The sequence below is a fragment of the Macaca nemestrina genome, chromosome 12 (assembly GCF_043159975.1).
Source record: "Macaca nemestrina isolate mMacNem1 chromosome 12, mMacNem.hap1, whole genome shotgun sequence".
In the NCBI taxonomy this organism is placed as follows: Eukaryota; Metazoa; Chordata; class Mammalia; order Primates; family Cercopithecidae; genus Macaca; species Macaca nemestrina.
In genome coordinates this window covers 123,397,586-123,421,358 of record NC_092136.1, presented here as the reverse complement: position 1 = coordinate 123,421,358, position 23,773 = coordinate 123,397,586, and the positions used below count along the sequence as shown (strand labels likewise).

The 23,773-nt window shown below is 44.7% G+C and overlaps 1 protein-coding gene across 3 annotated transcripts in view; it reads left to right on the top strand.

Annotated features, from left to right (window-relative positions):
• LOC105476318 (sodium voltage-gated channel beta subunit 3) overlaps positions 1-23,049 on the top strand; it is a 28,892-nt gene extending 5,843 nt beyond the window's left edge. For all 3 annotated transcript variants that reach the window (XM_011732118.2, XM_011732117.3, XM_071075752.1), the window contains 5 exons: positions 3,584-3,747; positions 6,609-6,834; positions 11,273-11,411; positions 17,943-18,028; positions 18,372-23,049. In XM_011732118.2, the coding sequence (XP_011730420.1) occupies positions 3,584-3,747; positions 6,609-6,834; positions 11,273-11,411; positions 17,943-18,006 (593 nt within the window). In that variant the 3' untranslated portion in view covers positions 18,007-18,028; positions 18,372-23,049. The remainder of the gene's footprint in view (positions 1-3,583; positions 3,748-6,608; positions 6,835-11,272; positions 11,412-17,942; positions 18,029-18,371) is intronic.
• Positions 23,050-23,773: the final 724 nt, after the last annotated feature.

Genomic DNA, 23,773 nt, shown 5'->3' with positions numbered 1-23,773 from the left:
TGCTGCCATATCCCAATTGCCATCCTGACTGCCTTCCCTCCATTAACTATAAATGAACTAACTGTGCTTCTATCTCTGCCATCCCATCTACTTGTTCCCTAGAGCACATCACCTCTCACCTAATCAAAGATGTTAATCCAGCAAATCATTTTCTTTCATTTCTTTCATTTCATTTCTTTCAAACACCACCAGCTCTACTGTCATCTTCACCCAAACAAAATCGTCTTCCAATCCGATCCCTGTACCAGGCCTCTTAACTGTTTTGATTCCACCCTTGTGTCTTTCACTTCATCAGTTTATTCCCAATGCAGCATCAGATCACATGATCTTGCACAAATTAGATCCCATCATTCTTCCTCTCAGAACCTTCTGCTGCTCCTATGTTACTCTAAGCAAATGCCAAGGTTGTCACATGACCAATAAGACCTGCCGCGATCTGGCCCTGCCCATCCCTCCCACTACTTCATCCCCTTCTATTCTCACTTTGTTTGCCGTAATTTCCACATTGGGCTGTTTGCTGTCTGTTGAGCACGACAAACACACTCCTTTGGGCCCCTTAAGCCCTTGAGTAGCAATTTCCTGTGTTTGACATGCCTTCACACAGATGTGTATAGCTTATACCCTCATTTCTTTTCTTCAGTGCCTGCTCAATGATACCTTCTCAGAAAGGCCATCCTCCAATGATCCTGTGAACACGCTCTCTCCTGTACTGTTTTGTTTTTTCTCACAGAACTTTTTACCATTTAATGTTACTGTTTTCCCTCTCCCTCCACTGGAATGTAGGCTCCATAAAACAGGGATTCTTCTATTTTGTTTTCTGGTGTATTCGTCGTGCCTAGAATAATGCCTGGCACCCAGAAGGTACTCAGTATATTTGTGAAATAAACAAAGGATAGAATAACATGAATAATGACATTTGTACAAAGCGTGTTCATGTAAATTAAGCCATAGAACTCTCATGACAAACCTACTAGAGAGATGTAATTTTCAGAATTATGTTGATGAATAAACTGAGTCTCAGAGAGATCACATAGTACATCAAACCCAGCTCTTCAGTTGTCAAATTCTAGCTTCACCTTGCCTCTATAATTGTAACTGTGCATTCCTTGAGACTTCTTACTCCACTTCTGAGTTTGTCAACATGAAATGAATGAATTTATCTTTGCCAGCTCTCATTAAATATGAATGTGCCTCAAGTTTCCATGCTACATGGAGTTCCTGCTACATACCCTCTACCCCCTGCCCACTCACAAACTTTTGCACAAACCACATTTCCTTTTTGTTCAATCAGATCTATAATCAATACTTCAAACTCATCACATGCCGAAGATGTTTCTGATCAGTTCTCCCTAGATGTGGGCCCCCTCTCCATTAAAGTGGCTCACCATCTGCAGAAGCACTAGGCCCTCTAGAAGACTGTCAGATAAGACTTGCCCAGCTTGCTGGAGAGTTGAAAACCCAATTAAATTTATTTTACCTGGATTTTTAAAACTTTAAGTTAATTATGGTGCCACTCGTTTTTAAACTCTATATTTTAAAATGAAATACACTGCCTTCTAAGTCAATCAAACACAGTTTTTGGACTCAAAATTCATTTATGTCAGTGTCATGTTAAGCTCTAAATAAAACCGTCCCCTGCTTTTAGGAAAGAGCGCTCTGCCAGGAGATGAACAGGCTGACCATTAACAGTGGACTAGTTTTTAAATGTCAGTGTGTAATATTTCTCTTTTTCTGGGGGTTCTGTTTTTATTATTAATTCACGAAAAAATAGCATCAGAAGGGATCTTCAAAGTCTAATTCTAATTCTAATGTAAGAATCCGTGGTGGCCAACTTTTTTTTTTTTTTTTTTTTTTTTTAAGAGATAGGGTCTTACTCTGTCAGCCAGTATGGAGTGCAGTGGTGCCATCATAGCTCATTGCAACCTCAAACTCCTGGGCTCAAGCAATCTTCTTACCTCCTGAGTGGCTGGGACTACAGTTGTGTGCTTTCATGTTTGCCTAATTTTTATTTTATTTTATTTTTGTAGACTCAGGGGTCTCACTATGTTGCCCAGGCTGGTCTTGGACCCCTGACATCAAGCAGTCCTCCCACCTTAGCCTCCTAAAGTGCTGGGATTACACGTGTGAGACACAACACCTGGCCTCCTCTTACTTTCAAATATCCCAAACAATGCTGTGTACACTCTCTTACCATTCAGTTATTTTTATTTGTGAACAGCTCTAAAACCAGCAAATTCTTTTTTTATTGCATTAAACTTACTTTTTTCTTATAACTTTTAGGGTTGCGCAGAATCATATTTCTCTTCCAGCTGCCAACCTTCAAATATTTGAAGACAGATATGTTCTGTGTCCAAGCTAAGCAACTCAAGTCCTCCCATTTGTTCCTCACCAGACTTTATCTCCAGACCCTTCACCATCTCCTTCACCTCTGGGCATGCACTCTTTGAACAACTTCCTTTTTTAAAATATGACATCCTGAACTGATCGTAATAGTCCAGATTTGTTCCAAAAGCAGTGCCAAGAAGCTACGCCTCCTTCCTCCTGCACACTGTACATCTGTTAATGCAGCCCACATTTGCACATGTTTTGCTGGCAGCCTTGTCCCACTCAAGTTATTCTGAATTATCAAGCTGATATACTTGCCTCCTTTTAAAAAGCAGACTTCAAGTTTTGAGAGGGCAGAAACACCAAGTCTAGACCTCTGTGTGGTATGCAAGGTGTCCCACAGTCTGGCCCCCTCCAGATTTTAACTTGCCTCACTATACTCCTCTGCATAGACCATTGCTCCAGCCTAGTGGTCCACTCGCCATTTTCTTCACTGCTGCTCCAACCTCCACCATGTGTCAGAATTACCTACAGTTTTCATGCAACACAGATATAATTACATCTCTCCATTTCTTTAAAACATTTGATACCTCACACTGGAAGGGACACACAGCGGTCTTCACAGCGTGGGTCCTGTCTACGTTTCTAGCCTCATGTTTCACCATCCTTCTCTTCCTTTCTCCCCAGGCCAGCTGGGAGTAACTAACTGCCTGTCTTCTGTGAGCAGAACATAGCATGAGTGTGTTACTTGCTGTGGTCAGGTTTAATCCCTGGTTAGGAATTGTGTTCCCTATTAGGTTATAAACGCACGTAGGGCATAGTTAGTGTTTTATTCATCTTCGCATCTCTAGTCTAGCATCAGACCTGGCAGAGAGTGGATTTTAATGAATGGTAGGGGAATGAAGGGGGATGGATGGTCGCTGGGTAGGCGCATGCCCGGTCTCCCACTTGGGCTGTAAGACTTAGAGGGCAGGGCTCAAGTGTAATTTACTGTGCTGCATCTCCACTGCCTCCGGGGGAAGGATTTCAGTCAATGTCTACATTGGAGGTCTAGGCCTCCAATGTGTACCTGTTCTGAGCCTGTACACTCAGGGAGCGCAGGTGAGGGTGTAAACACGTGCACGTGACTTTTTTCAAGTTCGCCTCATGACTCTTCCTTCTCTGTCTCTCCTCCCTCCCTCCTTCTTCTCCAATGCCTCTCTCCTGTGCCCCTCCCCCCCACCTGCTGTTCCTTCCCTGTCACCCGTCCTCTCTGCAGCCAGTGTCTGCTTCCCCGTGTGTGTGGAAGTGCCCTCGGAGACGGAGGCTGTGCAGGGCAACCCCATGAAGCTGCGCTGCATCTCCTGCATGAAGAGAGAGGAGGTGGAGGCCACCACGGTGGTGGAATGGTTCTACAGGCCCGAGGGCGGTAAAGATTTCCTTGTATGTTAGACTGCTGACTCTGGCCTTTCTTCTGCTGGCCTCTGCCGTTCCCAGCCTGGCTCCTGACAGTCTGGGGGATGCCGAGCTAGCAAACACTGGCTCTTTCTCTTTCAAACACTGACAGCTCCTCAGCAGATAACTGACAGCCTTAGTGAAGCCCCAGCTTGTTTGAAAGAAAGGGCACTGGGCCAGCTGCAAGCACCCTTGATTATAGGCTGGAGGAAGCAGAGGAAAGAGATAAGCCATAAAGCCTACTATGTGATAGGTGCCCTGACAGGCGTTTTGCAGGTGTTTTCATCTAATCTTCTGTGCCATCCTATTATATGTATTAAGTTAACAAATACATTGGAATAACACAAAGCATCATTATGTGAAATAACAAAGGTTAGCTCCTTTAACTCCTACAGTCCTAGTGAAATAGGAGTGACAGGGATGACCAAGAGTGATCCAAGGGTGATATTCACCCAGGACACCCAGTACAGCCACATCAGCGAATAAATTATTTTAGACAGTTCTCTCATGGATACTTGCTGTGCCAAGTCTCCTAAGTGGCTGAACCCCCAGACTTATCCGTGATTTGGAAACTGAGAGATTCGCTCCTGGCAGAGCAGGGAGTCTTCCAGATTCTGCTCCTGCACCATAGCCAATGTCAGTTCTGGTTGGTTGGTGCCAGTGGCAAAGTGGTTGTCATATATATATATACACACACACACACACACACGCACACACACACACACGTATATATGTATGTATGTATATATTCTCTCTCTCTCTCTTTCTCTCTCTCTTTCTCTCAAAGGAGTCTCCCTTTGTCACCCAGCTGGAGTGCAGTGGCATGATCTCACTCACTGCAATCTCCACCTCCCAGGTTCAAGCGATTCTCCCACCTCAGCCTCCCCAGTAGCTGGGACTACAGGCATGCACCACCATGCCCAGCTAATTTTTGTATTTTTAGTACAGAAAGAGTTTTGCCATGTTAGCCAGGCTGGTCACTCCTGGCCTCAGGTGATCCACCCACCTCGGCCTCCCAAAGTGCTGGGATTCCAGGCGTGGGCCACCGCGCCTGGTCGGGTGTCATATATTTTGAATACCACCTTGGAGATGACCATTATTTACTCCTTCACTGACTCTGGAGCCAGGTCGCCTGGGTTTGATTCTTGACTTCACACTTATTAACTCTGTGTCTTTGGACATGTTGGTCAACCTTTCTGTGCCTCGGTTTCCTCATTTTTAAAGTGGGGATATAAAGCATAGCCAAATTATAGGGCTGTTACCAGGACTCATGAGCTATAATTTTTAATGCATTAAAAATAGTTTCTGGAATATAGTAAGCACTATGTTAAGTGTTTGCTAGAGAAAAGATAGACACAGAAATGAGGAAAGTGAGGTTCAAAGAAGTTAATAACTGAAACAGCTTAGACTTGAGCCAGGTGGTCTAACAGCAGATACAAGGCCCTTTTTATGGCACTGCTTTGCCTTCCTGGGAGCAAGTTTCTCCTTCACAAAGATTTGTAACGGAGACAACAGAAGGGTGAAACTGGGTTTAGCTTGCTCTTCTTTCTCACTATCCTAAAGCCGAACTCATTTCTGACTCTAGCTTCTATGTGCCATTCTGATGTAAATTTGCTACAGTCAGGTGCCAAGACTGGGACCAGCGGAGACTTCCCAGAGCCTGGCTCAGGTTTGACAGTGACACGTCAATGAAGCTGCAACTGAGGCTAGCCCCCAGCTGCAGGAGGCTGGATGGCTTGGCCAGATGCAAAGGCCCCCAGGGACTTCAGGCCTGGTCATGTACCACTGATAGCTGCCACTGATAGATGCTTCCAGGTCTGCCCAAAGTGAGGTGGATCAGAAGGAGAAGAAGAAAATGAAAAATAAAACGACGACAGCCAAAACAGCCATGCAAGTCCACAGCAAGGCTGTCTCATAGAAATGTGTGTGATTGTGGCAACCTTCTCTGTCTGTGCTGTGCGATACAGTGGCCACCGGCCACATGTGGCTATGAATAATTGAAATGTGGCCAGTGCCATGGAGGAACTGAGTTTTACATTTTATTTAATTTCTAAGAAATTGAATTTAAGTAGCTACCTGTGGCTAGTGGAGACTAGAATAGCCAGCACAGCTATAGAGAGAGAGGAAAAAAAGGTGTATTATGTCAGAGGGTGGAAGTGTTGAGGAAAGAAATTTAAAAGATGAGATTTCAGTTAAAATTCAGTCCAAAGCAAAAGATGTGACGTGTGCCTCTCTGGTGATGGCTCTCTGCTCATCTGCCATGCTTCAGCACCCTGGGCCCCCTTCCTGTGGCCTGGCCCAGCCTGTCCCACAGCCCCGGATGAGTACCAGCACAGAGAGTCCAGTTTTAAAGCCAAGGCTTTCACATGTCTTTATTACTAATGAATCTGCCTGTCTTGCTGTCTCTACCTTGTTCTCTTGCTGGCGGCCCTGGGACACCTCTTACTCTCTTGTTCTCTCCTTCTGTCTCTTTCCAATCCTGTCTTTCTCTCAATGTCCGCCTCCTGGGCTCCCATACCCTTCTCCCGCCTGCCTTTGTTCTCCCTCTTTCCACCGCTTTTTTTTCTGCCGAGCTTCTTCCTGCACACCCCTGGCTGCCTCTGTCCTCACCACGTCCACATGCGCTGATGCTTGCTGCCTCTGCCTGTCCTTCCCTGTCTTTGCTCCCTTCCCTACCCTCCTCTGTGCCTCTTCATCCCACCCCCACATTCTGGGTCTGCTGGTGACATTGTTCCCTCTCTTCCCTGTCCATGCACAATTCTGCTCCTTTTCTCTGCCCTGTCCGTAACTCAGCTTTCTCCTGCCATCTCCTCTCCTGGCCCTACCCTCGTCTGCTCCTCTATTTGCAGATCTACGAGTATCGGAATGGCCACCAGGAGGTAGAGAGCCCCTTTCAGGGGCGCCTGCAGTGGAATGGCAGCAAGGACCTGCAGGACGTGTCCATCACTGTGCTCAACGTCACTCTGAACGACTCTGGCCTCTACACCTGCAATGTGTCCCGGGAGTTTGAGTTTGAGGCGCATCGGCCCTTTGTGAAGACGACGCGGCTGATCCCCCTAAGAGTCACCGAGGAGGGTGAGGCTGAGGCACAGGGTCTCTAGGGCGTTCTGCTCTCTGTGGACAGGGAAGGGTAGGACAGCAGTTTTCCACATGAGTGAGGCCCTTAAAGAGTGCAAAAACCTGTGTATTTGGAATGATGACATCTACAAATGTCACCATTGACCCGTCTTCCTCTGGTGGCCAGCTTCCTGTAAACCGCCCAAGCAGCTTGTCTTTCTGTGCCTTTCCTCAAAGCAGAAAGGCTTGGAGATGATAGAATGAGCTCTTCCTGGTCCCTTAGAGAAAGAGGTTAGCCTCCATGAGGCCTAAAGCTACTGATTCAGCTAGGCCTTCTTCTCTGGCCTATGTTGAATCCCTGACTCAGTGGGCTCAGAGAAATCTCATGAGGTTACCTCGAAGTCAGCTCTCCTTCTGCCTGGAAGCAATACATGCCTCTAAGCCAGGGCTTCTCAAACATTAGCAAACCTGAAAATCTCCTGCAGGGCTTTCTGGAAGCCAGCCTTTCTGCTTTTGTCGGTGGAGCCTGAGCGTTTGCATTGCGTGACACGCTGCCTGGCAGGCAGTGCTGCTTGCTGGGACCGCACTTTGAGAACCTCTCTCTAAACCAAAGTTTGACAATCTTTTCTTCTTTTGTCTTGCTTCACAGTAATCACACGTGCCACCCCTTCCCCATCTGTGGCATCTCTTATTACATAGTTCATTCTCTGCTGGGAGAAGGGGACAGGTCAATAGCTCTCTAGCCTTGTTTAAAATCTTTGGACTCCTACAGCTAGTTCCGTGTTCGTGCGTGGGAAGGCCTTTCAGCAGCCTAACTCAGGTATTTCTGTTGCAACCGGAGTCCTGCATCCTGAGCGGGGAGTTCCAGCCTTTCTCAGTCTATCTCCAGCATTATCACTGCTGGTGAGCCGGCCAAAGCGTGGGGCATGAAAGAAAAGATCAAGTTAAAGACAGGACTCTTCTTAGAAAAAAGGATCCAGGAATCCTAACCTCCAGGCCACAGGTTTATTCATTTTTTATCATGTCGTTGTGATAAAAATAATGAAGCAAAGTTTCAGTCCTCAGAGTGAATGAATGAACGGGTCAGACGATATGACTAAAATGGAAGGTAGGTCAATTCTGAAAGCGCAGAAGGACTCTCAGGGCTCCTAAATTCAGACCCGATGAGTCACTTCCCTGCTCTGAGCCCCGCTGCTCTGGTGTGAAATGAAGGGGTGGGCCGGGGCTCTCTAAGGTACTCCCCTGTTCTGAAGTTCCTTTAGCCCCCGTTTGTTACACGCCTTTCCTCCCGGGGTGGGGCCCTGGCGCCCTCTCCTGGTCACCGTCTGGAACTTTCGGTTGGTGCCTGCCAGACCCTAGCACAGTGTCCAACTGTCTCCACCTCCGCTCGCTCAGGCTTTTGGCTCCAGAGACCCTCGTGCATAGCTGGTGGGAAGTGTGGCAAGGCTGAGCTAGTTCGTCTGCCAGGCACCAGAGCAAGCCTTGGGTAAAAACAGAAGGAAAAACAAGTTTATTATCAGAGCCACAGAGCCTCGTGGATGGTCGGGTGTGAAGGAAGCGTGGATATCATTTATTTAATCCAGAGCCTCTGGATAAAGGGCAGACATCAGACTTGCCCACATTGGCTTCCTCCAAATGTAGACACCTCTGCAGCACCCTTGCAGGTGTGAGATCGGCAGGGGTGAGTGAGGTCATATGCGAGTTGAATGACTCCCCAGGTGATTGGAGGGCGCAGCTCTGGTGCCCCTCATTTTGTGGCTGGGAGAAGAGTTCTCTGCAAGAGCAAGGGGCTTGCTCAGGGACATGAAGCAAATTAGCACTGGAAGCAGGACGAAAATCCAGATTGTTTGCCTATCCTGCGGGCTTTCTTTCCACGGCTGCTTTTCCCGCCGCCGCCACCCCCACCACCTGCCACTTTTTCTTTTTTCTTTCCTTTTTTGCCTCTGTGACATCAGATACTCCCTGCCCTCATCTTGCTCAGAGCTACGCACCCCTCCCCCACCATGACACCTGCCCACCAACCCCACATGTCCTCCATTCCTGTGGTCCTAGAAGGTCTCCCTGGTTCTCTTTGTTCAAGTTGGGTTTATTCTGGCATAGGCTGTCACCTCCTGGCCCTAAGGCAGAAACCTGAGGCCTCTTCACCTAGAGGTAACTAAAAATACTGAGGACAGCTTCCTGTATTGCCATTTGTGGGATACTGCATTTTGAAAGAGAAAGCATGCTTTAAGCCAAACAAATCATAAATAATGCACCAGGTGGTAGCAAGCCAGTGAGACGTTTGAGCTGTACGGCATTCTCACGTGCCTCACACTGCATCTATAACCTCTGGCTCCAGCTGGAAACCTGGATGATCCTGGAGCCTTTGGACTGCTTTCTGGGCTGAAAGTTATGGCAGGCTGTGCTGTACTCTTAACAACCAAGGATTTGGGGGTGACTTAGATCCAATGGACAACTGCAGATCATAAATCTGACTTGCTGTTGAGAGCTGGCAAGGGGAGAGGCAGCTGCAACATTCCTCCCACTAGCAAGGAGTAGATATATCAGGATATCTGCCATGTAGTATGTTTTCATGTTCCTTTTTGTTGATCATGAAACAAATAAGATAATATTTATTTTCAGCCGGGCGCAGTGGCTCACGCCTGTAATCCCAGCACTTTGGGAGGCCGAGGCGGGCGGATCACAAGGTCAGGAGATCGAGACCACGGTGAAACCCCGTCTCTACTAAAAATACAAAAAATTAGCCGGGCGCGGTGGCGGGCGCCTGTAGTCCCAGCTACTCAGGAGGCTGAGGCAGGAGAATGGCGTAAACCCAGGAGGCGGAGCTTGCAGTGAGCCGAGATCGCGCCACTGCACTCCAGCCTGGGCGACAGAGCGAGACTCCGTCTCAAAAAACAAAAAACAAACAAACAAACAAAAAATATATTTATTTTCACTCATTCAATAAGTACTTATTGAGCACTTTAAATATTCTAAGATTTACACAGCAGGCAGATAATCCAGAAATAAATATGTTCTCAATAAGCACACAGTCCACAGAAAAGAAAGATCAACACAATACAACTCTTATAACAGATGGATGAGAAAAGTGCATGGAGGCCGGGCGCAATGGCTCATGCCTATAATCCCAGCACTTTGGGAGGCCAATGCGGGAGGATCACCTGAGGTCAGGAGTTCAAGACCAGCCTGGCCAACATGGTGAAACTCCATCTCTACTAAAAGTAAAAAAATTAGCTGGGCGTGGTGGTGGGCGCCCGTAATGTCAGCTACTTGGGAGACTGAGGCAGGAGAATTGCTTGAACCTTGGAGGGGGAGATTTCAGTGAGCCGAGATCATGCCATTGCATTCCAACCTGGGTGATAAGAGAGAAGCTCCATCTAAAAAAAAAAAAAAAAGAAAGAAAGAAAAGAAAAGTACATGGAGAAGGTTGTGAATAGCTCTGCATGAGAAGTTGGGGATGGTTTCACAAAGGGTGGGACCTCATAGGAATCTAGAACTACTGGGAGACTGCAAAGCAGGAGAGGATATTAGCACAGAACTAGCCACAGGTGAGAGACACAATCCAGGAAGAGGGAAGAGGAAGAAAAGTTCACAGATTCTAACATACCACAGTGTGTAGCAGTTTTTTCTGGCCAACCAAATGGAAATGAGGTAAGAAAGCCTGGATTGTGAAGGCCCTTGCATGTCACGTGAACAGAGTTGGGACTTCATCGTGAGGGCAGTGTGGAGCATTGAAGAGTTTTCAGCAGGGAAATGGCAGGATCCTAACTGTTTCAAATGTACAGCCCTGGGGACAATGTGGTTGATACACTAAATCCTCCAATATTGATGTTTGGTTTTGGGATGACCTGGAAGGTCTTGTTTCTAACCCAGACTTGTAGAGAACATGCGCATATCACATGGAGGCTGTCTGTGTTGGCCCTGAATGAGTTTTCCAATGCTCTCTCCCCAGGAATACCACCTTCCACCATCGTCAGCTCAAAAGACAGAGGCAGCTGAAATAAGGCATGTTCCTTACATCTGTGTAGACTTTTAATCTCACAAGACGTTCTGAAATACATTAGATAATGTAATATTCACAAACCCCTGACTGGTGTTATTATCCTCATCCTACAAACTAAGAAACTGAGTCTCAAGTAAGGGAAAATGTTGTTTACATACCTGTAAATAGCAAAATGGAGAGCCAGCTCTAGATAGCTCACTTTGAGGCCAAGATTCCTTCCACTGCTCTGCTGCTTCTTCCAGGCATCCCACTCCCTCTTCCCTGGCTCCTGAGCAACCGACGACAGCCAGTGAGAAAGCCAATGGTGGGAGAGTCAGGATTTGGAATTCCTTTGACATCTTCTTGAGTTTTTTTACTCAGTCTTTATTTAAGCTGTATTTTAAAATATGGCTCCAATGATGGCCCTAGGTTTGCTGGTCTTGCATATTCTGAGCCTCATTCTCTTTCTTTCAGCCGGAGAGGACTTCACCTCTGTGGTCTCAGAAATCATGATGTACATCCTTCTGGTCTTCCTCACTTTGTGGCTGCTCATTGAGATGATATATTGCTACAGAAAGGTCTCAAAAGCCGAAGAGGCAGCCCAAGAAAACGCGTAAGTTCAGAGATGCCAAAGTAATAATGAAAGCTAGCACCCTCAGAATGCTTGCTCTCACAGGTGAGGTGCTAAGCAGTTTACATTCATCCTCCACCCTCTTCCTGATCGCTACTTAAGAGATAGGCACCATTATTATACCCATTTTACAGATGAGAACACTGAATTTGGGAGCAAACTCTCCCAAATTCATTTTTCTCATCTGTAAAATGTAAGGCAAACTCTTAATTCAAATATCGTCCATGCCTATGTCCTGAATGGTATTGCCTAGGTTTTCTTCTAGGGTTTTTATGGTTTTAGGTCTAACATTTAAGTCTCTAATCCATCTTGAATTAATTTTCGTATAAGGAGTAAGGAAGGGATCCAGTTTCAGCTTTCTACTTATGGCTAGCCAGTTTTCCCAGCACCATTTATTAAATAGGGAATCCTTTCCCCATTTCTTGTTTTTGTCAGGTTTGTCAAAGATCAGATGGTTGTAGAAGTGTGGTATTATTTCTGAGGACTCTGTTCTGTTCCATTGGTCTATATCTCTGTTTTGGTACCAGTACCATGCTGTTTTGGTTACTGTAGCCTTGTAGTATAGTTTGAAGTCAGGTAGCATGATGCCTCCAGCTTTGTTCTTTTGACTTAGGATTGTCTTGGCAATGCAGGCTCTTTTTTGGTTCCATATGAACTTTAAAGTAGTATTTTCCTATTCTGTGAAGAAAGTCATTGGTAGCTTAATGGGGATGGCATTGAATGTATAAATTACTTTGGACAGTATGGCCATTTTCACGATATTGATTCTTCCTATCCATGAGCATGGAATGTTCTTCCATTTGTTTGTGTCCTCTTTTATTTCACTGAGCAGTGGTTTGTAGTTCTCCTTGAAGAGGTCCTTCACATCCCTTGTAAGTTGGATTGCTAGGTATTTTATTCTCTTTGAAGCAATCGTGAATGGGAGTTCATTCATGATTTGGCTCTGTTTGTCTGTTATTGGTGTATAAGAATGCATGTGATTTTTGCACATTGATTTTGTATCCTGAGACTTTGCTGAAGTTGCTTAAGGAGATTTTGGGCTGAGATGATGGGGTTTTCTAAATATGCAATCATGTCATCAGCAAACAGGGACAATTTGACTTCATCTTTTCCTAATTGAATACCCTTTATTTGTTTCTCTTGCCTGAGTGCCCTAGCCAGAACTTCCAATACTATGTTGAAATATCGCTTAAGAAATATTAAACATTTGCTTAATTCAAACATCACTTAAGAAACAAAGCGATGTTTGAATTCAGGCCTGCTGATTCTTGGCCAGCACACTTAACCACTAAGGCAAAGACCATCAGCTGCTACCACAATCCATTAAAGTAATATTATTATATCTGGGCATGGTGGCTGTCATGCCTGTAATCTCAGCATTTTGGGAGGCTGAGGCAGGAGGATCACCTGAAGTCAGGAGTTCAAGACTAGCCTGACCAACATGGTGAAATCCTGTCTCTACTAAAAGTATAAAAAATTAGCAGGGCATGGTGGCACATTCCCATAATCCCAGCTATTCAGAAGGCTGAGGCAGGAGAATCACTTGAACCCGGGAGGCAGAGGTTGCAGTGAGCCAAGATTGTGCCACTGCACTCCAGCCTGGGCAACAGAGCAAGACTCCATTTCAAAAAACAACAACAATAAAAATCCAAAAACACAACAAAAAAGTAACATTATTATAACCATTCTCTAAATGCCAAGCAGTCTCATAGCAGCTTACAAGGCACACAGATACTGAGAGGAGAGGCTGAGATTTGAACCCAGGTCTCTCTAGTCCTAATGTTCATGCTCTTTCTATCACATTTAACTGTTTGCTTTATACCATGGAGCTCCTCAGGTCATCTGGGCACTGCCCTTTGCTAGCAAAGGAGCTCCAGGCAACATTTTCTTTCCCCTAAAGCCTGGTAGTGCTTAGATGTCCAGAGTGGGGACTCTAATCCTCTAATGTCCAGCCTGTACCTTAGCCATTTGCTCTGAGACTGTAGTCACTTGAGGGTGAGCATATTTGAGAAATGATGGGGTCTGTAAGAGCAAAGAGTCTTAAGAGATCATGCTGGCTGGTTATCTGGGGAAGGGAAAGATAGAAAAAGCCCACAGATTTCTAGCAACATTGCTGAGGCAAACCCTAAAAAGTCTAAGCTATTACCAGTTAGAAATGTTTGATAAAGAAAGCATCATTTTGGCTGGGAGCAGTGGCTCTTGCCTGTAATCCCAGCACTTTGGGAGGCTGAGGTGGGCATATCAGGAGGTCAGGAGATTGAGACCATCCTGGCTAACATGGTGAAACCCCGTCTCTACTAAAAATACAAAAAATTAGCTGGGCGTGGTGGCAGGTGCCTGTAGTCCCAGCTACTCGGGAGGCTGAGGCGGGAGAATGGCATGAACCTGGGAGGCAGTGTTTGCAGTGAGCTGAGATTGTGCCACTGCCCTCCCGCCTGGGTGACAGAACAAGATTCAGTCTCGAAAAAAAAAAGCATCATTTTGCATGATATCTCTGATCTTAGGGAAGTAAAACATTACAAATGACTGAATATAAGGAGAGAAAGAAGCGTGCTGCTGAGGGAGGCAGCAATTCCTGGTGACTTCAGTGCTTGGATTTTAGTGCTTGGATAGGAAGAACCTACAACTGGGCCTGCACAAGAAACAGAGTTGGAACTGAGGCCCTCCGCAGAGCCAGAATCCTCAGAAGGTTACAACTCACATAAAGGGTAGTCCAGAAAATAATCAGCCCACCAGCCTAGGGAAAAACTTAGCCATCTTGGCCTAACTCCAAGTAGAAAAATAAAGATTCTTGAGAATTAGTAACCACAAACCTGCTCTTGCAATGTCTGAGATTTCAATATATGCTATCCACATGACCCAGGAACCTCTAAGCTGAGAAATGAAGTAAAAATTAGTCCCCGGCCAGTGATAACTATGAATGTCTTATAGAAGGAAATGAAACCCATTCTGAAGGAACTCACTCTCAGCCAAGGCCTAGTAGGACTCCCCAGAGAGAGCACTGCTGGATCTGACTTCATAGTCCAGTCCAAAACTAAAAGACACGGCGAAAAGTCATCTAGCATGAGCAAGAGTGAAAAATGGCAGGATTGAATCCCAGGAGCTTTAGACACAAGAAGGACCCAACAAAATATAAAAATTAAGCTTGCCCGGTACAGTAGCTCACGCCTGTAATCCCAGCACTTTAGGAGGCAGAGGAGGGAGGATTGACTGAGTCCAGGAGTTCAAGACCAGCCTGGCCAACATGGAGAGGTCCCATCTCTACAAAAAATTTAAAAAAAAACAGCTAGGTGTGGTGGCGCATACCAGTGGTGTCGGCTGCTCAGGAGGCTGAGGTGGGAGGATCAATTGAACTCAGGAGTTTGAGGCTGCAGGGAGCCGTCATTGCAGCACTGCCGTCCAGCCTGGGTGACAGAGCGAGGCCTGTCTCAGAAATAAACAAATAATAAAAATAAGCTTGTTTAAATAGTTAGAGCAATAAAAGAAAAAGCCAAAAGCATAAGAATAGAGTAAATTTCTCAGATACAAGAACAGGCAGATTTGAATAGAAACAAACAAAATAATCTGGAATTGAACAATATAGCCAATAAAATTTAAAACTCAATGGATTGGTTCTACAGAAGATTAGATACTGATAACCAGAAGATCAATGTGAGAAAGTTCTACAGACTGAAGAACAGAGATGGAAAAAGATGAACCATGACAAAGAAATCTAAAGGAAACAAAATGGGAAGGTGTATCAGAATAGAACAGAGACACTGGGGACAGTGGCTCACACCTGTAATCCCAGCATTTTAGGAGGCCGAGGCAGGCAGATCATGAGGTCAGGAGATTGAGACCATCCTAGCCAACATGGTGAAACCCTGTCTCTACTAAAAGTACAAAAATTAGCTGGGCATGGTGGTGCATGCCTGTAATCCCAGTTACTCAGGAAGCTGAGGCAGGAGAATCCCTTGAACCCAGGAGGTGGAGGTTGCAGTGAGCCAAGATCACGCCACTGCACTCCTGGAGACAGAGTGAAAAAAAAAAAAAAAATAGAACAGAGAATGGAGGAGAGACAGTGTTCAGAGACAGAGCAGCTAAGGGAAGGATGACTCTTCAGATTCAAGATGCATAATATACTCTGAGCAGAATAAATAAAATATATCTACACCTAAACACCAAGCATCTTTAAAGTGATAAATGGCAGCCTATAGCAAATATCATCTATGTGTTGAAACCTCAAATGCCTGTAATATCAGGAACATATCAAGGAGACTACCTCTCCCTGTTTCTATCAATATTGTATCGGAAATCCTAGGTGAAGACCAACTAAATACAAGGAAGAAAAAGACTTGGAAAGGAAGAAACTAAATGATCATTATTTATACCTACTATTTACATAGGATACCTAAGAGAATCTACAAAAATACTATTAGGACTAGGAAGAACGTTCCACAAAATTGTTGATAGAAATCAAAATATAAAAATCACCTGTATTCCAGCAACAAATTTAGTAACATATTTAAATATTTAAAATATCAAAATGCTTTTAAAGTTACAATAGCAACAAGTACTCTCCAGTTTCTGGGATAAATTTGACAAAAATATACGAGACACTTAAAGAAAAAGTTACAAACCTTTACTGAAAGACTTTAAATGTAACTAGATGGAGAATAAAACCTCAAAAGTGTAAACAATTTTCTCCCAAATTAATCTTCAAATTCAATGAAATTCCAATCCAAATGCCCATTAGATTTCTCAAAGAACTTAATAAACTGATCTTAAAAGTCACATGGAAGGCTAAGTGACCAAAAATAGTCTAAACCAAGGGATAGCCAGATAATACGTGTTTTAGGCTTTGCAGGCTCCATAGGTCCCTGTCACGTATTGTTCTTCTATTTGTTTGCAAATAACTATCCTTAGCTCTTAGGCCATAATTTGCCCACCCTTGGTCTAAACCATTTCAAAGAAAGAGCAGTAAATTTGCAAGAGGTTGGTAGGATTTGTCTTATCAGAGACAAAGGTTTATTTTATTTTATTTTAATTTTTTTGAGATGGAGTCTTGCTCTGTTGCCCAGGCTAGAGTGCAGTGGTGCGATCTCGGCTCACTGCAAGCTCCGCCTCGCGGGTTCACGCCATTCTCCTGCCTCAGCCTCCCGAGTAGCTGGGACTACAGGTGCCCACCACCATGCCCGGCTAATTTTTTGTATTTTTTTAGTAGAGATGGGATTTCACCATGTTAGCCAGGATAGTCTCGATCTCCTGACCTCGTGATGCGCCTGCCTCAGCCTCCCAAAGTGCTGGGATTACAGGCATGAGCCACCGCGCCCGGCCAGATGAAGGTTTCTTACAGAGCTATCAGAATACAGAGTTTGTGATACTGCACAGGCATACGAAGTGGACAAACAAAAAGCCCCTAATCAGGTTAATGCATGTAGGAAAACCTGATATGTGAGAGAGATGACGTTATAATCATTGAAGGAAGAATGAACTGCCCAGTAAGTGGTCCAGGGAAAATTCCTAATCTATATAGAAACAAACAAAGAAAAATACAAAACAAAATTAGATTCGCCATCTCTCATACTAAACCAAAATAAATTGTCAGGGGATTTAAACACAAAGTAAAAGTCAAACTTGAAAATTTCATTAAGGGAATATAAGAGAATATCTTTATCACCTTGCAATAGAGAAAATTTCCCAAATAAAATACAAAAGGCACAAATCCAAGAGGAAAAATAATTTTGATTACATTATATGTAAAGAATCAGCTGTTCATTAGAAGCCTCCATAAGCAAAATTCATAGACAAACAAGAGACTGGGAGAAATTGTCAAAACGTGAAACCATCAAAGAAAAATCAATGTGAAAAAGACAAAGATCTCAGAAGAACTGGAAAGCAAATGAACAGTCAAATTTCAGAAGTAGAAACCCAAATAGCCTATAAACATGTGAAACAACTATAAAATATAATTTCACAGCTGTCATTTTGACCAACATTTAATTTAATTTTATTTTTGAGACATGGTCTCACTGTCGCCAGGCCGGAGTGCAGTGGCGTAATCATGGCCTCAACCTCCCAGGCTCAGGTGATCCTCCCACCTTAGCCTCCCAGGTAGCTGGGACTACAGGCACGTGCCACCATGCCACACTAGTTTTTTGTATTTTTTGTACAGACAGGGTTTCGCATGTTGCCCAGGCTTGAACCCTTGGGCTCAAGCAATTTTCCTGCCTTGGCCTCCCAAAGTGCTGGGATTAGAGGCATGAGCCTTGGCCAACATATTAATCTAACTAAATGCCGAAGACAACGTAGATAAATGAGAAGCTATACACTCCTGGTGGGTGTTCATATACATATATAGGGGAAATGATTATTTTAATCTGCAGAAAAGGTTGTTTTTCTCTTGGGAAACACAGCAGACGGAAATGCAGAGTTGTTCTATAGGTCCTTGCTCCTGTGCCCTGCTCCTTCCCCCTCTTGTGTTCCCACCCCGGGCACTGAAGCTCTGATTCCCTTTCCCTGTGTCCTCTATAGGTCTGACTACCTTGCCATCCCATCTGAGAACAAGGAGAACTCTGCAGTACCAGTGGAGGAATAGAACAGGAGCAGTGTGACATGAGGTGACCTACAGGAACATGGGAGGGGAAGGCAGATGTGGATGGCAGGTTGTACAAGTGACTTCATTGCCCACAACTGAAGTGACTTTACATTTGGTCCCTTAGGTCACTGTCTACCCTGCCTGGGGTCCCCGCCCTCAGGGTAATTCTTTAAGCCACAAAGCTCTGTATGATGTCAGTGCTTCAGAAGGGAACTGCTTTGGCCTGAGGGTCGAGGCAACCTGAACTTGCCCATGGTAACAGAGGCATAGGATTCTCCAACTCCCTTCTTTGGTCAAAGAATTTTGGGGCTGGGCTGGGCTGAACTGGGTGGGAAATTCTCAGTGAGTTATTTTGTCTTTGGTAGGTGGCCTGAACACCTGAGGGACTGGACATCCCATGTTCAGCAATGTCAATGGCATCAGGAGGGTGCCCCAAGGGTCCCATTGCATCCCTTCATGCATCCATCCTTCTATTCATTCATCCATACATCCACCTGCCTCTGAGCTTTCACCTCTGACTTCCTAACTCCATCAGACCTCTACGTACCATAAGACTCTGCCAGAACCGAGAAGCCAACATTTCTACATAGACTCAACCTCACCCTGTCCTAGTTTTCCAACAAGACACTCCAAAGCCAACTGGATTTCTCCCCTGTGCTCCAAATGACTTTGTACAAGTGCTGGAGTTAGTACCTCCCTCTACCCTTAACTGGCTGGAACTGGTTCATTCTCCATTACTGCAAGAGAATGGATGTCTTAATAGAAGGAAGCAGGAGTGATTAGTTCGGGTTACAGCAAAAGTGTGTCATGAACTTGGATTCCTTGAAGTCCAGTTTTGTCAAGTTCATGGCCCACTTTGCTACAGCATCAGAGTGAAACATGCCTGTCTAGGTTCTCCAGTGACAGAAAGATCCTGAAGCATGGACTAACGTGCTTTCTGGAGCTTAATTCTCCTGAGCTAGATCCTGATGGGTCTCTAAGCTACCCTCCAAGAAGACAAGGACAGGAGACTTGGGAAGGACCAATGGTAATTTAAGTGGCTCTTCAAAAGTCATGCAACATGTTTCTGAACACGTTCTTGATCCTATTGCGAGAATGTATGTGTGCCCTCCCTGTGAGCACACTACCTGGGCATTAGGACTGAAATTCCTGAGTTCTTCCTCTCAAAATTTCTGTGCCACCAGTATTATTCCTCATCTTACAAATAGGAGGCAACTAAGACTCATACAGGGCTAACTGAATAAGAGGCTTAAGAGGATAAACTGGAGCAGAAATAAGCCTTAGGTGCTGCCCAGTTTACACTTCCTGGGATGGATTTTTTTGTTTGTTTTGTTTTTTGTTTGAGATGGAGCCTCTGTCACCTAGGCTAGAGTGCAGTGGTGTGATCTCAGCTCACTGCAACCTCTGCCTCTTGGGTTCAAGCGATTCTCATGCCTCAGCCTCTCCAGTAGCTGTGATTACAGGCATGCACCACCACGCCTGGCTAAATTTTGCATTTTTAGTACAGATGGGGTTTCACTATGTTGGCCAGGCTAGTCTCGAACTCCTGACCTCAAATGACCCACCCACCTCAGCCTCCCAAAGTACTGGGATTACAGGCGTGAGGCACTGTGCCCAGTGGATAACTTTGTTTCTGGAAAGACTGACATTGGACTTGTCTATGGCAATGCTTCTTTCACAAGCACACACTGGGCTGAGGTCAACTCTGATAGATTCAGATTACTAGAAATTGGCCAAAAAAGCAGAGAGAAGAACATGAGGTGACTTAAAGAACTTCCTTTATGTAAAGATTTGTGAAACACCCTCCAGAAAGAGAGTGCATCTGAGAATGATATTTAAACTAAGAAAAATGTTTAGTCTGAGATGAATCATGAGCAAATAAGTGGTATGAGAGGGGAGGGATGGGTAGGTGGTTTCCAAATACTTCACTTATGAATGCATAATTTTCAGATTTTTTCCCCTAGCTTTTGAGGGAGCAGAGAAACTGGAAAAAATTTTAGTCGATATCTCGTGTTTCATTTTAATTGAGTGACAGGTCCAAGTGTGACCTCCTTCAGCACCTAGGGACAAGAGAGGGCAAAGATGCTTTACAGAATGTAAGAAGATGAAGGTGACTGGGATTCAGTGAGAGAGAAGTCCCTCAGATCTGGGACCTCCCTTTATAGGGAAAGACCATATTCCATTGGTTTAGAGCTTTACTTTAAAAGCTTATTTTTTTTTTTTTCATTCTTCCATCCCTAGGAGAGTACTTAAAACCAGACTTTTTTTTTTTTTTTTTTTTTTTTGAGACAGAGCCTCACTCTGTCTTCCAGGCTAGAGTGCAGTGGCGCAATCTCAGATCACTGCAGCCTCAACTGCCCCAGGTTTAAGCAATCCTCCCACCTCAGCCCCCAGGTAACTGGGACTACAGGCATGCACCACTACGCCTGGCTAATTTTTGTATTTTTTGTAGAGACAGGGGTCTTGCCATGTTGCCCAGGCTGATCTTGAACTCCTGGGCTCAAGCAATCCGCCAGCCTCAGCCTCTCAAAGCACTGGGATTACAGGCATGAGCAACCGTGCCTCGTCCCAAACTAGACCGTTAACACATTAAAGAGTCTGATTTTGTTGAAGAAAATATTTGCAATAAATTCAAGACTCTTCTTATTGGTAATTTTCCACACAGTCCCTCTGAAATTAGGTAGAGAATATAGATCTTTTTAACTTTGTAGTTAGGAAAATTGGCCTTAGTGTGACATTTTTCCAGTCCATAGCTCGTGGATACCACAGCTTGCGGTAGTAGCAAGATACTTACTACCACTGCGCTTTCCTCAGTGTTCCAATAGCTCTTGTATCTAAGTTGAAACAGGCAGTATGCATGATTGCCTTTTTCTCTTCTTTTTTAAAAAACCCAACTCAGATGCTGCTTGCATGGCTTTTAATGAAGCTGAATGGTACCTATCCCTTATTTATCCTTGACAGGTTATCTTCCACACTCTTTCTAACTTCTCCATTCTTCTCATTCTTGACACTTTCATTAGAACTATATGGTTTACAAAGTATTTTCACTTAACTATTTTATTTCTTCTCTATAACTGGTCCTTTGAGGTCAATATTATGAATACTCACATTACAAAAGAAGAAACTGAGGCTCTCTGAGGTTAAGTAGCTTTACTAAATTATAAGGAAACCTAGCTGGTAGGTAGACAGCAAGAATCCAGGTCTTCTGACTCCTCTTTCAGTTCTCTTTCCACTTAGACCATAGCTGCTTCGTTTTCTTATCTTTTAGCTTCCATCTAACCATTGCCTGTCTTGCCTGTCCTAATGTTCTCCAGCTTCTCTCACCCCTAATCCCACTCACTGCTTCTCTACTACTTTGCTTTTTGGTGGATGCTAGCAATGTGCTTTGAGAGTCGGTCCTATTTTGGTTCTCTTTCTAGTTGGTTTGTGCATCATTATTTCTCCTGAATTGCAACGAAACTCCTTCCTGGGAGATTTGATCATGACTGTAAATCAACAAGGTACTGTGATCACCAGCCTACTTCCAATCTCCACCCACCTCCCTGTCTCTTCCCATAATCTTATAAAAGACCCAGACTAGATGTGTGTTTCTCTGGAAGCTTTATCTGGCCTGATGTTGCTTATTAAAGGGCTTAGAAGAGTTCTCAAGGGCTATTATTATCACTTTGGAAACCCCATCTGTTGTCTTGGTGCTGGATATTTCCCATGTCTGATCCTCGGTAACACAATTCACTAAAGGCCAAGCTTGGCTCAGTCTGATTTTCCCGTTCTTACTGCTTCACAGCCATGAATGTGATTGCTCAATCCAGTTGGCCCCAAGAGCACCTTGCCCTGTTGACCTTCACTGTCACCTCAGTCTTGAATCAGAGCCCCAACCTCAAACACTCCTTGCCTGTCCCTACCCCAGCCTTTATTCTCACCACTTGTTTAATGGCATGCCCCTTTAGTTTCTCCATTCCCAAACACCCACACACTCAGACTTCCTTCTCAGTTGCAGGTTTCTCCTTAGATGTTCACCTAGAAATATTACTAGGAAAGTCACTTTTCAAAGCAGGAATATGCTGGGAAGTGTGAAGAGCAGGGCATGGTTAAGAGACAGCAGCTCCCTCCTCTCTCCCCAAAATTATTGGATCAAAACAACAAATTCCACCCATCTCAGAATCTGTGAGTCCTCCTCACATAAATCTGAGGGAAAAGGCTGTGCCATTTCATCTTTGCAGGAAGAAAGAGAAGCAAGAGCTAGACACACTTCAGAATATATCTTAGTTTGTCCTTTCCCAATTTAACATGAAAATGAAAAAACAAGAACAACAACAAAAAAAGAAGCCTTCCTCTCACCTCATTTTGTAAATGAAAAATCCCTAATTCAGTGAATTCACCTAGTCACTGCAAATGTATCTGAATAGTGCTTGGTGTGCTTGCCAGTCTGATCATCCACTCATTCTAGTAACATCTTTTTGCACCCACTCTGTCAAGCGCTAGCCTAGACCTTCAGTGTGCTATGCAGTCATCAGTCTGAAAAACAGCATCATCCAAACCCTACTTAATCTCTAAAATCTCAGCTGGTGGACAGCTCATGATTAATCCAGCCCACTTCCTCCCCCTTAGTTGAGTTCGCAGCAGGACTCAGGAGATAAGCACTTCCAAGCAAGTCTGATTTATACATCAAACTCGGGTCTCCAGCCCAGGCCAGCTAACCCTCAGAGCCAGCAATGCTCTGTGCTTCCTCCCTGTGTCACCGCTTGGCAACAGCTGCCTCTGCTCAGCAATGTGTGTGATGGAGAGGGAGGCCGCTGAAGGCCGAGTGCTTGCAGGCTTGTGAACCGCCATCCAACACAATCCACACACTCTTAGTCTTGCAACAGATAGAAGTATTTTCCATGTTATCATCTTCATATTGCTTTTTCTTGATTTTCCACAGCCAATCTTTTTCCAAACTCTAGAAATGTTCCTGACCACCTAAGCCCTCAACAACATAATGCCTGTATGTGCTATTTTTCAGTAAACTCCTTGTTCATGTCAATAAAGTATCCCTAAAAACCACTCTCTTTGGTTTTGTTCTACTTACTGTGTCTGCCCCATAGACTATGCCTTCCCCCAGCACCTCAGCCTGCTTCATATTCCCGTACTCAATCTGTGGATATGCATGAGAATGAAAACCATGTAATAGCCTCACATTAAACACACACTAAATGTGTGATCTGGCCTCTCTGCTTCCCTTTCCTCCTCTACCCTAATACAAAGGAACACAAGAGCCACTTATGTTCTTGCCTGACATCAAACAAGTTTCCTAACCAGGTAGCAAGGAGCTCCCTACAAGGCTGACCTAATGAAGGGAGGAGCCAATCTGGCTCTCAGCTCCACCAGTTTAGGGAACATAAAAGAAGAAGGCAAAGCAGTCTCTCAACATTCATCTTCCTGGAAGTGTTAAGGCCCGAAGAGGGAAAAGTTCAACAAGAAACCATCATCAGGATTCACAGTTCACCACAATCTCCTACAACAACAGTACTACTCATCATAAGATTAAAAATCGGCCAGACGCAGTGGCTCACACCTGTAATCCCAGCACTTTGGGAGACTGAGGCAGGCGGATCACCTGAGGTCGGGAGTTCAAGACCAGCCTGGCCAACATGTTGAAACCCCATCTCTACTAAAAATACAAAAATTAGCCAGGCGTGGTGGCAGGTGCCTGTAGTCCCAGCTACTTGGGATGCTAAGGCAGAAGAATTGCTTAAACCCAGAAGGCGGAGGTTGCAGTGAGCTGAGA